General features: G+C 34.3%; 1 protein-coding gene across 9 annotated transcripts in view; it reads left to right on the top strand.

The window, feature by feature from the left end:
• PPFIA2 (PTPRF interacting protein alpha 2) overlaps nt 1-16,108 on the top strand; it is a 324,118-nt gene that overhangs the window by 226,739 nt on the left and 81,271 nt on the right. For all 9 annotated transcript variants that reach the window (XR_011735916.1, XR_011735913.1, XM_071799596.1 and 6 more), the window contains one exon: nt 13,595-13,711. Coding sequence is in view for 7 of the 9 variants with exons in the window: in XM_071799596.1 (XP_071655697.1) it covers nt 13,595-13,711 (117 nt within the window). In the remaining 2 variants the exon portion in view is untranslated. The remainder of the gene's footprint in view (nt 1-13,594; nt 13,712-16,108) is intronic.

Raw genomic sequence — 16,108 nt, 5'->3', positions numbered from 1 at the left:
TGGCAGTTTTTCATAATCCATGTTCCACAGCAGTAATTTCTGTCTTTACACATTTGAATTAGATGTGTGGCATGGCAACTTACTTAAGTACACATATCAGGACATTTTTAAAATCACTTTTTTTTTTTTAATTTTACTGCAGACAAGTTGCCATTATCTGTCTGAAAGAGAAATAAGTATATAAATAATTTTACTTGGGATCCAAAACTGTAAAAAATGTTCTTGTGTTTGATGAGGCAAAATTAGGTACTCATATTTCTTTGGGGTCTTGACTGGAGAATGTCAGCATTAGGAAATTTTAAATTATCTTAATTAATATTGATAGAGACTATTAATTTACAGGTGGAATTATTCCAATAGAAGTTATAGAGGACTTGTTTTACTTGGTTCAGTCCATAAGAAATGACCCAGCCTGTTCGACACTGCACCTGGAGAGTGTAGTTTGGACACCTTTAGTTGTGTAGAATCCATGGTTACAAAAAAATAAGAAAAAGAGGAAAACACATATTCATTCCTTTGCATTAGAAAATGGCTATAATTTTAGTTTATATTCTGCAGTAATCATAGAATAAAAACATTATTTTAGAAGTTGCACTTCAGAAGAATGTTCTTTATCATTAACAATATATATAAGAATTGTATCAGTGAGGAACACATATTGGATTTTTGATGGAAAAAGCTGTGGAAAAAAAATTACTTCCAGTAAGAATGTCATTGAAAATTATGAAGATCTTGACTAAATTAAATGAATACAGTTGGTTTAATATTTGAAATATAGACTTTAATTCACTCTACTGTGCTTTGCTTTCAACAGACTTGGAGTAAGATTTAAGCTGAGATTTCTTCAGTTTGTGAATGCAGATCAGGGCTTTGATATTCTTTAATTACAATTCTGGGGTGAGGTTCATTTCCTTTCTGGATTTTTACTCATATCCTATCATCTGTTGTATTTTCATGTTTTGTACAACCAGTAGCACAGATGGTGATTTTAATACAGATACACTGTATAGGAAAATCTAATAAAACTGCCTACACATGGAGAATAGTGGGGTTTTTGTAACAGATGTGTCCAATCAAAATAAATCTAAACAATCTCATAGTCTCTACGTGACAATATGCAGACAAAGAATACAAAATTTCATTTGGGCAAGACTGTTTTTACTTTGTGAGAAATATATTATTGTAATCAGCAGAAGAAAACAGATCTGCAGTACAAATAGCCAAATACTTAGTTTTAACCTGAGTAGGATTTTCAAACTGAATTTTATACCTTAAGCATAGGTAGTTTTCAATTAAATGCGTAAGTACTAAGAGCACCTACATAAAGCCCTAGAGGCAGATTACTTTATTTATGATCAATGTCCTGGATACTAAAAATATGTTTGTATGTACAAACATATGTATGCATATATAATTATATATATGCAGTGTTTGTATATATATCTATATAAAACACCATGTATACATTATCGTATATATAATATCTATGCACACACCATATAGATATATATCAATAACTCATGTATTGTTGAAAATAATGAAGATCATGATATTTCTGCCAAATTCATCTTCAGCTCTGACCATCTGGAAGTCAGTGCCTGTGCTACCAACAAACTCCAGGGCTTTTGTGCCTTGGTTTGGATACCTTACTAGTGCCCTTGTGAGAGGAATAATGAAAGAATGATAAGTTTGCTACTATTTTTTGAGTTTGGTTAGGGAAAAAAAGCAAGATTAGTTAGTCAAATACACACTGTAATGAAACCATTGTGCGTCTCAGTAAAAGGCTGTTCTTTCATGTTTCTGACAAATTAAAAGTAGCACATTTTTGTTTACTTAGATAACGGTTTCTGAAGAAAATGTACTGAAATGTACCTGATTATATTCTGTAAAAAATCTTGACAGATACTCTTTTTCATAACAGCAACTGCACAATTGCTTTAAATGACTCCTATTTACAAGGTGTTGCCAGTACACCATGGAAATAAATGGTGCATGCTGTAGACTACGTGCAAGAGCACAAGACAGTTACTTACACAGTAACACTTAATTTGCTTCAAGAGTCATAATGAAACAGAGACTAATAGACCTTATTACCTTATTACCAGTGTATTATTACATTTAAAGCACAAAAATGACTGCTGATCCAGACACTTAGTGTTCAGAAGGAGTCAGCGCTCAGAGATGGTGTAAAGGGGTGGCAGGAGGTCCCATGAGCGGTCCCCTGCTGCAGCCGGCTGAGTGCCACAGCTGTGGGCTACCCCTGGACCACACACAGTACCCTTGTCACCAACAGAAGTAACCTTCGTAGGCATGTCAATAAAACTCCGAGAGCCAGGACCTGTCAACAGCAAAAGATCACACATGTAGTTAGTACTTTCATGTTTTTCGGTTAAAATTATGGATCTGCCACAGATTCAGAGCATCTCTAGTCAGCTTGGCACCTTGTCATTCATTATTTACACTTCAGTGACATGAAAACAGAGTCTGAAAGTGCTAGCCACCATACAAGCAGGGTCACAGAGAACAGCGCCTGCATCAAGATTGTAAGAATACAGCGACCAAGACATACCAGAAATTGCAAAAACAAGATGTTTTATCTTTCTTTGATAGAACTTGAAGCATAGAAGGTAAACACTTACTTAAACCATTAAAGAACTGTAACCGAGGGCTCAGTGTACTACCTCCCCCTTTTGCTACAAGGTGAAGACCCTCTGACTTTTTAAGTCAACTATCTTTTACAATGCTCCTCTGATCAGCTTAAAAAGTGTTCTTGTAAATCTGAATGCACATTGCCTTGCAAAGCTCTCTGTCAAATGCTGGATTTCTGGCAATGATAAGGCAACACTTCTTGGCCATTCAGGAGTAAGAGTGTAGAGGTTCTATTTCAATTTCTGCTTATTTAAGCTCTGTACCAAATGTATAAGGTTTGTTTTCATTAGACTTACTACCATCTAATCTCCAAGAGTTAAAAAGATTCCCTCGTGAGGATGATTTCACCTAAATAAGTATTTGCTCCATAGCAATGAAAGTTAAAGAGCAACATATCTGAAAGATCAACAATATCAAAAATGAAGGAAGATAAGAATTTCTGATGTTAAAATGTTGAAAATATGTATTACTCATAACTCCTACAGTTTTTTCCTTAGAATAATGTAGTATTTTTCTTGACACATCAAGACATGTTTTAAAGGGCTCAATTGTGTAAAGTTTCTGAAAAGCTCACCACTTAAATAGCAATAAAATACACTGGAGTCAAGACACATATAAAGTAAACCTAACTGAGGTTGTCAGTCAGACATGAACTCTTAGTTCACAAGTTAATTTTCAGAGTGCTACAAAAGCTCTGTAAATTTGTCTGATTATTTTTGTTTTAAGTAGTTGAATGGGAGAGAAGACAAAGTGCTAAGTTAAAGAAAAAAAACAGAACAAAACAAAACAAAATTTTTATGTTTTTTTCTTTCCCCAAAGTGAGCCCAAAGTGCCTTGTTAGTGCTGAAGGTTTCATTGCCTGCCTTCCAAAGATATTTTTGCCACCTGAAAAGGCTTTTTTTCTTTTATTTTGTTCTGTCAAATCGTGGCTAATGTTGATTACAAAGCTGTGTGGTCCATAGCTATTTTAACTCCCACCTGTTGTGAAAATAAAGCTCTGAGTCCATATTTGCACTTTTCAATATAACTGGTTGCAAAGCTCAGAACTTGCATTGCTGGATGGAAAAACTAAAGCATTTTAGCACTAGAGCTATCTTCAGGGAGATTAATTTTTATCTGATGTTTTAAAAGCCTCTGTATGGATTTATGAGAATTTTGGTTTATGAAATCAGAGTGTGAATTTATAATAGCCTGAAGAGCATCTATGCTCTGTATACAGCCAGTCATCAATCCCATGCAGTTAATTTGATCATGATACTGAAATGTACAGATACTTTATCTACCACTGTGGGGAGAAAGTTGTCCCTCCCACCACAACAAACCAACCCCTCACTTTTCCAAGTGTAGTTATTAACTTCATTTTATACATGGATAGCTCCAAAATTCTGTATGTGCTTGTCTGTTGATATTAAAAAATAAATAAATAAATAAAAAGGTCTGTTTCTTGCCTTAAACATTTCTTTAGCCCATCTGCCAAAGTCGGACATTTCAGTAGATGAGAAGGAATTTACATTATTTGACAAGTTTGTGATTCTTAGACTTTCATCTGCTGTTGTCTAGTGAAGAATGTTGAGAAGGTAGTGGAGCCACACACACCACCTCTTCCCCTGGGTTTTCAGGAACACTTTGGTGGTCTTATTACTGGACCATCTCACTAGTACATGCTTCATCACTGTTATTCAAAGATGAGGCAAGCTCCCTACTTGGGCTCTTCCTCTGGTCAATGTAAAAAATGAAGGCAATCAGAATTTGTGAACCAGTGCCATTAATTGCTGGAAATAATTAAAAATTTATTGATCTGAGAAAGTCATAAGGCTGAGAAAGTCATTAGCGGATGACTAAATAGAGTTAGTTCAGTGATGTTCATTAGTATATAAATTTGTATTGGGGAAAAGGAAGACTCTGGAGAGTTTAAATGGCAGGTGTCAGGATGATACCTGCCAAAAACACCTAAGGCAGTGCACTGCTTTATGTATTGATATTCAAATAGGTTGTGTTGCAGTGCAGTCAAGCTGTGAATCCTGAGATCCTTTGCAGTTCTCCAAGCGTTCCTTTTCAGGGCAGCTGGCACTTGGTTGGTACCTTTGCTTCCTGCAGTGAGAGTTTGTGATCCAGCCACTGTCCTGTGGGCCGGTGGTTGCATCCACTTCCATGTTTTTTACTGGAAGACCCTGTAGCTTGGGACATTCAAGGTTTCCTCTGAGATCCTGCAAACACTGATAGCATGAGGTAAATTAAAAGCAGTTTCTTTGGTGCAAAATATGATTTATTGTGCCAAAAGGTGTTGTGTTATGATTTTACCTTTCCTACCTGGTTTCTTATCTCATTCCAGAGCACAAAATAAACAAATATGCAGGAAAATGTGCAATGCTCGCATGTGTGAATGTAGGGGTTTCCCCCAGTTCTTCAGGACGTATATTTTAGGCATGTTTGAAAATAGGACTGTTCAAGTGCAATATGTTTAAAGCCTAGAAATGGCTAATCTTGCCGGAACAAATTAAAACTATTAATAATGTATCTATTTTCAGGAAAAAATCAATTGTTTATTCAAAAAAACACTATACTGTAAAAAGAGATTTCCATTCAAATATCTTCATACCAGTTTGACTACTTCTAAACTGTAACATTATAACACCTGTACAGAGTTCTTGTTAGTCTTTTTCTGAGTGGTGTCACACAAACTTATCAGTGACATATTCAGTCATATGAATGTGATGAAAACATATGCAGGTAAGTGTATACTATGCTATGCTGGATTTGCTATAATTTGGCAGTCATGGGGCTGCAAGTACAAAGCAGTGGGGCAAGAGGGAGTATAAGCTGGAAAGTGGGGGACAATTTGTTTTGTCTTTGGTTTGTAAATTGCATTACTGTTGTGGACTGGATGAATCTGCTGAGAAATTTCAAATCCCCAGTAGATTTTTCTCCGCACTTGTATAATATCCCCTGCCCCTATAACAGAGAATGCATTTCTGCACCTTGGGTACCACAGTTCCTAGTTTTGCATCCTATATGAAACTGTGTTGAAGTGGAAACTCGTGACCAGCAACTCCTGAGCACTTACTCATGCTTTTTGTTATATTCTGCTGATAAACTCAGACTGAGAGGATAGAGGCACAGATGTCTTTAGGTATTACAGCTAAATCTGTCACACCTCAACTGACAGAGTCATTAAAATTGCAGTAAAAGCTGAAACTATCCAGTGGGATTCAAATTAAATATTGAAAGTCTCAATGAATATGATTATTAAGAGATTCCTTCTACTCATGGAGGAATACAATTAAAATTAATATTTTGACATATCTGAGTTTTATATGTAAGTCCTGTTCTTACAATTTACAGCAGGCATCTAGGTGACCCGCACCAAATGAGCTGCATCCTTCCTAAACTTGCCCTCAGAATCACATAAAATATCACATAATTGTCTTTGGTTAAAACGCCATTCCTCTCACAATAAATTCTCTTTTTATAATATCTATTTTTTATTCAAAAAAGGATCAATTTTTTTTTTTTCATGAATAAGTTTTGCAGGTGTACATCCTATGCTGTGTTTTTTTCTCTATCAAAGAATGAAAGAAATGTGGTGTATTGTTTATATTTGATTCTGATAATCAAAATGTTGATTACCATTATAATTTATTTCAAAAGTTACATATATGATGCCAAGAAAAAGTTGGTGCATTTCATACCCTATAACTAAAACAGAATATTAATAATGATAAATTTATTGTATAATTGAAATTATTTCAGTCACTTTATTTAAATGTCTCTGAACTTTCTAACCAGTGCTCTGAAAGGCAGTGTTGAGAGCAATACGAATTAGAAATATAACTGGAAAATACAATGTTTACATTTATGAATCAGGGTTTAAATTTCCATTGAAGCAGAAGGAAATCACCTCAGTGTCTAAGCATTTTTATTCTCTGTGCTACACTTAATTTTTACTGTATAAAATTATAGGCATTGATTAACGCTTAACACAAGCTATCCCTGTCAAAATTAAAGCAAAGTCAGAAGGTGGACCAGGAGTCTGAGTTATGTTCTCAGTAGATTGAGATCTGATATTTAGCACTGTTTTAATATAGACTTATGACAGAATAATGTAGGAGTACATCCAAATAGGGAATTTCACTCTTCTCTGAAAGACTTACATAAATAAGAGCCAAATGACAGAACATAGTCACAAGAAGTTTGATTTAGCATATTATCAATGTAAAAAGAAACACCTTTTTGATAAGAAGAGGTTAAATAAAAAGCCTTCTAGATCTGTCAGCTGTAGCTCAGTGAAAAACAGTTATCAATGAGTTTAATTGCCTAGAACAGATTTGTTTCAGTGTTGAAATATCAAGGAAACAAGTTCAATGGTTTATGGTAGGGGAAGTTTGTTATAATAGCTTTTCAAAAACTTAAAATCATTTACTTCCTTTACTGTTTTCCATTCTTGAGGTGACCCAGATTCTTACTGGTTTTAGGGGATGTCCTAACATTGTATACATGTGTTTAGAGCATCTGTTAACAAAAAAACATTATATTTTACTCATTCTAAAAATATTTAAATCAATTATAAATAAATTCAAAGTGAAAAAAAAAAAAGAAATAATTAAGTAAAAAACATCCTACTGTTTTAATTATTAGGAAGAGTCCTACAAAAAGAAACCTCTGTAAACATTTAGCCTTTAATGTTTATTAATTAAATTAAATATCTTTATATCATAGAACCATAGAATAGTTTGGGTTGGGAGGGAACTTCAAAGCTCATCTAGTCCGATCACCCTACCATGAGCAGGGACATCTTCAACTAGATCAGGTTGCTCAGAGCCCCGTCCAGCCTGGCCTTGAATGTCTCCAGGAATGAGGCATCTACCACCTCTCCAGGCAACATGTTCCATCCTCACTGTAAAAAATTTAATCCTTGTATCTAGTCTGAATCTGCTCGCCTTTAGTTTAAAACCATTACCCCTTGTCCTATTGCAACAGGCTCTACTAAGTCTGTCCCCATCTTTCTCATAGGCTCCTTTTAAGTACTGAAAGGCAACAATATGGTCTCCCCAGAGCCTTCTCTTCTTCAGGGTGAACAACCCCAAATCTCTCTGCCTGTCCTCACAGCAGAGCTGTTCCAGCCCTCTGATCATTTTTGTGGCCTCCTCTGGACCTTCTCCAACAGGTCCATGTCTTCCTGTGTTGAGGACTCCAGCATCTATATCTCTACATATGGTATTAATTTATCCAGTAGAATGCAAAATTCAGTCAAGATGATTGCAGTAATTACATTCAAATCCTTTACTGGCAGATAGTTTTAAATACAATTTAAATAGCAAAAGCATTAAGGAAAAAATCAGTAGAAAAATTGATTATACAACTAGTTTAAGAATTAGAATAGGATTTTATTTATCCTACACAGAGCCAATATACTTTTGAAAACATATAACTGATTTTTTTTTATACCATACTGTGTGCAGTACTCTGTATTGTATACACACTGTGAGAAGAGAAACGTGCACCTATAAGATAGCTGAAACAGTTTTCCCTGCCATGTCTAAAAAGTGTGCAGGACCAGTTTAGTGTATAGTACCATATTGCAAGCATACTTTTTCACTTCATAACGTGAGTTATTTCTGGAATTTCTTTCGTCCTTTAATGGTATCTATTTTGCTTAACTTCAGCTGTTGTAGTGAGAGTTTTTAGTTTAAGATAGTAGTCTGTTTTCCCTTCAGTCAGGAGAAGAGATATACATGTCATTCATCTCACCTGTTTCAGACACAGAAGACCCACTGGCAATGTTTCTCTCTCCAATGTTTCTAGAAGGAATGAGATAACCACTTTAACCTAAGTATTCAACTTTCTGGCTTTTCAGTTATCCTGCTCTGTGCCAGCCAGATAAGTCCAAGATTTTCAGCTCAGTTCTTGTAATTCTGATTTATGTCACTGGGTGCTACAGGATGCCAAAGACCGAAACCTACCATTTTTGCTCTAAGGAGACTATGCTCTAAGTAGACCGTGCTGGGGTCAGAGATGGAGAACTCACTTTTTACAGAACAGCAGCACTGGGAACATGGCCTCAGGAACCAAGATTTAAAGCAAAGGAAATTTTTATGTTTAGGAAAAGTACCCAGAATACCATGCTTGTCATTTACAGTATATGATATACATTGATAGTAACAACAACTTCTCCCTGAGGACGACAGAACACTTATAGAGAAAGCCTAGTGGTGAGGATGTTATTTTGTCTCGTCCCTAACTAGTCAATATTCTCTGATTCACCCCAAATCTTATCAGATAACTCCATTCACCCCAAATCGTACCAAATACTATCACCAGCGATCACCTCAGGCTTCCAAACCCTGAGGCCCACAGAGCTTTCAACTACAAAATAATTCTTTTTGTCTAAAGTTAACATTCCTACTTCCTGAAGTTCTCATCAGTATATGGGTCAAATATCAGGATAATTCATAAACAGAAAAATGAATACTTTTAGCTCCTTTCCACCAACCTGAAGGGATTTCAATTTAATATGATTTGAACAAGGAAATACTTTCTTACATATTTTTGTCTTATATCTAAGTCATATCTGCAAGGTTTATCAGTGTTTTGTAGGTTATGTGCTGCTTTCTTACTTAAAGTAATTTGACCAAGAAAATAAGAAACTAATTCAGGTTTGTACTTATGTGTCTGGTTGCAAAGTAGCAGTCATCTTTCTTTCAGTACCTGCTCACAAAAAAGTCCAAAACACCAAAACACAGGGTGTTTACAACTACTAGTAATCAGATTGGTTTTCTTGCTAAATAGATGGAAATAATGCTGTTGCTTACTGATTCACAGTCTTGTGTAATCTTTATTTTTTTATTCATTATGTTGTCTTTTTTCAGTATGAGTGATGGGTGTGATTTCATAACGTCAGGTACTTCTTCAGATCAGTTCTGTTTTAGGTATTGATATCGTGTTCTATTGTATATTTTAATAACTGACATTAATATTCCCTTATCACATTAATTCAGACTACTAATTTCAGCTTTACAGGCGTGAGATGCAGATTTGGTCATTTATGGAAATGAAAAACAGTTGTAATTTTGAATCTGAATTCTTGAATCCTAACTTAATTCAGTGATGTCTGTAAATAATGGACATAAATACTACTAAGATCTTGGAAGTAATTTATATTGGTAATATAGTAGGGATGTTTACCAAAACTGTAATTGAGAAAGCTGGACTTTAGGAAAGTTGAAGAGATTTTGGAGTTGAGACAAAAGAGTATAATTTGTGTAAGGTCATGTTCAGAATTATTATGACAACGTGGGACTTTAGAAATCTTGCCACTGGTTTCTGTATAACTTTGAAATCCAGAAGACTGAATCTAAATAGATGGAAGTTCTTAAAAGCTTCAGTGTAATAAAATTGTCCCTTGTCAGTCACAAAAACTGACTACAAAGTAAGAAGAATGTTGAAGATCAACATGCTTGTGAGAAGAGAACAAGCTAAAGGAGCATTTATTTCGGTTATAGGATATTTTCATGGCCTTAAACCACAAAAGTTAGAAAGGTCCAGCTACATTTAAATCTTCTTAAATTCACAACTGTTGTCTCCTTTTTCTTAATTAAGAAACAACTTTTCAGTTCAGTTGACTGAGTTTGGCAAAGTTGGCAGGGAGCCCAATTTAGGCTTGTGACAGGAAGCTGTCCTTAGACTTAACCACGGAGACCCCAGTTCTACACTCACTTCAGATTACAGTCACGTTGAAATATATTGCTGTGGTCCAGGTCAAATCTTGACAAGTGTGCTGAACAGGAAAACAATGTCTGTGATAGCAGTTTAGAAAAGGAAAATAATGATGTGAGGTCCACAATCAGAAGCTGATAAGGAAAAAAATATGTGAATGTTTGATCATATCTTAGCAGGTATTATTTGGACATGAATGTTTAGGTTGGTTACACAATTTTGGGTACAACAATGGTAAACACAGTGGTATTTGTCTAGATTTATTTTCTAATAAAGTGTCTTTTTTAAATTTTGGTTTGGTTTGGTTTGGTTTTAGCAGATATGACACCATCACAAAGAATTTTACCCTTTACTTTTTCATAAACAAACTTAGCATGAAAACCATCAAGAATTACATCAGGAGTTATTACCTTAGAGGATTAAATAGTATTTAGGTACTTGGAAAGCTATCTGTAAACATGTTTTGTAGTAGATACATTGAACTGGATATCATAAACATAAAAGCATCAATATAATAAACACACATTTCTCAAAAATAATATTACCGAGTTTTATCTATATTGAACAATTGGTTTCTTACCTAATTCTGTGCTATGATCACTGTTAACTGTAGTAATGTTCATTAGAATTTTAAGATTCAGAAGCTACCTAGGAAGTTAAATAAGCAGTAACTAAGTAATAAACACTACTGTGATGGCAATTAAAAACCTTTTACTTCAACTAACTGCAAAGTAAAAATTCATGTTTATTTGTAAGACACAGGAGAGTTGCCATGCTCCCTTGGGAACATTAATTTTGCCTTAATTTATTGATTAAATTAAGAAGGTAGAACGAGTATGAAAGCAAGTTACCTGTGTGGTTCTTCACAACTCAGATCTGTAATGACTACCCTAGAGCTGAAACTTTTAAGACATGCCAGACTTCAAACTGTTGTTCCGGTCTATAGTTACTCTGCAGTCATTACAATAATAAAACCATTGAAACAATAAGCTTTAACGGTGATGGATTTTTGACAAATAAATTGTTCCCAAACATTCAAAAATCAAGGAAAAACCCCAACATAATGATGCACAGTATTATATTCCTTTACTTGCCTTTCATGTTGAAGGGATTTTTTTTTTAATATTTATTTATTTATTTAGAAAGTGATGATTCAAGGATACCTAAGGACCAACCAGAGGCTAAGAAAAAATAAACTGTTATGGAATATTTGATGAAATTATAAAATTTTGCAGTAGCATTTATGCAATATTCTTATTGAGCTAAAGGACGATTAAGGCTTTTATATTAGACATAGGTGATATTTCAAAATATAGGCATAATGAACGCTGCATTTTAATGGATCAATGACAGATTAGCGTATTTAAATCCAGGTCTGTTGTTGGCTGTCAGTTAACATATGCTGTGAGTTTACATTTGTTTCACATGATGTATAATTACTCTCCATAAATCACAATTTAATAATATATACATTGAAGTATCTCTCTTAATCTACCCAAAAGTCACTTATAGCACTAACTGATGGGTGATTTGTTTGTTGGGGACCATAATTTCTTTCGTTTAGGTTTGAGAACCATTTGAACCATAAAGAGAAAGAAATAACTGAAGCTATTCAGAAAAAAAAAAGAAAAAGTTATTAAGTTATGATAACCATTTATGAAGGGAATCTATGGTAATTAAATTATAACAACTTTTTTTCTCAGACCTAATTCTCTTATTTAGGCAAAACATTTTAAAACTTGGTGTATTTGTTTAATGTCAGAAGATACAGATTGTCTCAGTTTTAATTCCCACTCTTATATTTTCCTATAATTGCTCTGGGTGAAATATTGCCCTCAAATCTCAGCCTTGGCACTGAAATCAGTGGGAGTCACACGAGTTCGACAACGGCTGTAACTTGAAACTTAGTGAGCAGTGAATCATCCTGACTCATATCACAACAGCTTTCAACATTTATATTAAGGAAGAGTTGCTTAAAGGGGTGTGTCCCTGAGATCTCATATACTGGTCAGAGCTGATTCAGATGATCTTCAAAATCAGAATTTGAATATAAGTTAAAAAACACATTTGAAGAACAATTATTTTCAAACTAAATTATTAAGATCAAAGTAAATATTTTTCTAATCTAAATTAAAATTAAACTACAGACCAGGTAATCCTGCCTTAATTCTTCCCTCCTACTCCATGCTTTTTTATTCTAGGACAGGACAGTGTTTTAGGGTGGTTTTGAAATAATACAGTGATAGAAGCCTTTAAATTTACACCAGCTTTCCTAAAATGGCAGCTATACATTCTACCAGTATTCTACTGGTTTTAATATGTACTAGTGTGATCCATGGGTAAATCATTTATTATGAGGGCTTATGAAACAGAGGGTACAGAGAGACTGAACTGTGCAATTATCAAAGTAAGTAAGTTTTATATTAGCCAGATTTTCCAACACATCATAGGACCTGAATCTTTCCGTGCTGTGCATTGTCTGAGAGTATGCTACAAAGTCACAGAGAAAGAAACTTATTTTCCAGCAGCTGGATGGGATTTTAATAGCACTACCAAGAAATAAAATAATATTTTTAATACAACAAAACAATGAACAATGAACTTTTATGGACATGTTTTTCTTGACAAGAAACACTTAAAACGTATGTTGCAGCTACTAACAGATGGAAAGTTGACAGAAAGCTAGCACTTTATTTTACATCACTTGGTTTTAATTTTTAGCCTTGTGACACTGATTTCCTGTAACACCAGTTACTGCCGTTGTGTTCTGTATGAAAGAATGAGACTTGTTCTTCCATGCATGACAGGTCTTTCATCTTACAAGCTATAAAAGCAAAACAAACCAAACAAACAAACACACAAAAAAACCAAACCAAGCAAAACAAAACAACATCAAAAAACAAAACAACATCAAAAAACAAAACATCAAAAAACAAAACAAAACAAAAAAACCCACAACACAGTTCCCTAGCACAAAGTAATGATAGAAGATGAAACAAGACAGTGTTGACTATCCTGTCATTTATAGGTTTCTATGTATCTTTAATGCCCTTTAGTCAATATTAATATGTTTGGGGTTTTTTTAAACCTCTCTGCACGTATAGACATAATTTTGCAAACGCTATAAGTGGCCAATTTTTGGATCACAATGTTAATAGATTTGACAAATTGTATGCTCAGTACTTTGTCCTTTTATTATGTATATTGACCACTTATTTATTTTCTTTTGCAGATTGTAGCTTTGCGTGAACAAAATGCACACATTCAAAGGAAAATGGCAGCTGGTGAAGGGGCTGCTGAATCAGAACATATTGAAGGAATGGAGCCAGGGCAAAAGGTTCATGAAAAGGTATAAAATGTTAGTTTTCATTGGATCACGTGATCAATATGACAAATAATCAGCTGTAAGATATTTGTAATTTGAACATTTCAGGGGAATTCCCTTCAGAATACTGCCTGCCTACTGAAACTAGCATAAAAAATGAGCTTGTTTAAATGGAAAGGAAATGCAAATAGGCAGGTCCTTGCTTTTTGGTGGGGTATTGAGTTCAACCAACATCTTATAAGAAGCTTTTCTTGGAATTTTTTTGCTTTAAGGCTGAAAGAGAAAAAAAAGGTACAAAATAACTGATTTATAAACAAGGCTTTCTTCTAAGGCTTAGTTTTCCAGACTGATCAAAACCAAGTTGCATATCTCCCTTTTTTTCTTCACACTTATTGAATTAAACTGAAAGCATAACATAACATTTGGCAGACAGTCGATATGAGTAGAGCAGCTGCTTGGATCTTTAATTGTGTGCTTTTTTCTAATGGCATGTGATGAGCAGTATCATACGTCATACTTATAAAAATAACAGTCATCATTACCGATTTATTTTATAGGCAGTCTAATTTACTAGGGCGCACTTGCACAGCAAGCATTAATTTTGCATCTTTTCCGGTTTATGTTAAGTACGTATTTTTCTTTGCGTAATCTTTCTGGCTGAGAAGCATACAGTAAATACTGTTCAGCTACTTTCCCCTTCCTTGCAAAATCTAACTCTTGGGCACATCTGTGCAGTTTTGTTAAAACAGTGAACATCCCACTCATGCTTTTAAATACAACCACATTGGTTAGCTGAAAATCTTTAATTTTGCACTTTCTTTGCAAGATATGTCTTCTGTTTTGAGCCACAGGGCACATTTCTTGTAAGCAGAAACAGGTGGAAATAAGAATATTTGTCCTTTAAGAAAGTTGCATATTTAAACATTAATGAAAGAGGAATGAAGGCAAATGTAACATATTATTTTCATTTTATATTAAATGTTTCTCAAATACTATGTCCAGAAACTTTCTGTGCTTCATAATAAAAACAATTTAAGTTGATCCTGTTAAGCTGAATTGAAGGCTTGTTCTAACTAATTTTTGCTCCTTATAGTAATTAAAACATAATGGATAGGGAGTTAACAGGAGGCTATATTGACACCAGATCAACAGGTACACTCATATCCTCTGCACTAGCTGCTCTCTACCTTTCTACTTTAGTGCCCACCATCAGTTGCGTCTTATTTTGTGAAAAAAAGTTATCATTTCTTAAAGTACTTCAGCCTAAGCTCAGAATTAAACATTTCAAAATAAAATAATGATAAAATAGAAGTAATGAGAAGTATTAACTATGAATATTCATTACTGAAAAAAAAAAAAAGAAAAAATTCTAAGAAGACAATGTTTTCACAAAATTCCAAAGACATCTGCAATAGGAAAGTATTAAGGATTTCAGCATGGAATTATCCCAATTAAAAAAAAAACAAAAAACAAAAAACAAAACCAAAAAAAAAAAAAAACAAAAAAAAACAAACAAAACAAAACAAACAAAAGCCAAACCAACCAAACAAACAAAAAAGCAGCTTTTTGGGTTTAGCTTTTTGTGCCTGGAACATCTGCAGATTGCACTGAGTTGCTTTGATTAGCAGGAAGATGCCAGGTCATTAAACAGGTTCTCTAGGGGGAACAGGTCACACAGGCTCTCTAGGGGGAACTTCTACTGGCACAGTAAAATTTCTTCTCTATGACAATAAAGCTTCTGAGATATATCATTTAGGCAAGAGATATTTACAAGCTAGCAAATACAGAAGCTTGAAAAGAGGCCAACTAGCACGAACAGAAGAGCTTAAAAGGACTTTGAAAATCTGTTTAAAAACCTGACAAAGATCACCTGCTATGGGAATTAAGATGCAGCCATTTCTATTATCGGATGTTCTCCTACCTAGATGTGTCACCACTGGACACAAGTTGCCACCATCCAGAACCTTAAAACAGCTGTGTTAATATGATTTACTTTCTTTTAAACCTTTTTTGTGCATGTATCATTTGAATGGAATAGGGGTGGAAAAGCTCCATATTGTAGTAAAGAATATTTTCTGGTAACTATTGTTATTCATTTATTCTTACATCTCAAACAGCCTCAGTAAATGTTATTCCTTTAAGCATTACATTTTACTTTCATGAAGTCAGGTGATGAGTATAATTTAGCTTCCTTTGCTAATTATTTTATTTCTTTTTTAGTATTTCTATACTAGGGAATTCAGAAAAATTATTTGTCCTGGGAAACATACAGTATTTCTATTTCTTTATTTGTCCTGGGAAATATACAGTATTTCAATCTCTCCCCTGACAACCTGGCCTTCATGGCCAGCTTTTCTAAGTTGGAAGGAACATCTCCACCACTGCCAGTGTTTAAAGTAGTCTTTTTTCCCTGGGATTTCA

The sequence above is a fragment of the Patagioenas fasciata genome, chromosome 1 (genome assembly GCF_037038585.1).
Source record: "Patagioenas fasciata isolate bPatFas1 chromosome 1, bPatFas1.hap1, whole genome shotgun sequence".
In the NCBI taxonomy this organism is placed as follows: Eukaryota; Metazoa; Chordata; class Aves; order Columbiformes; family Columbidae; genus Patagioenas; species Patagioenas fasciata.
Note: the sequence above shows the minus strand (reverse complement) of the source record. Positions and strands in the feature narration are given on the sequence as shown.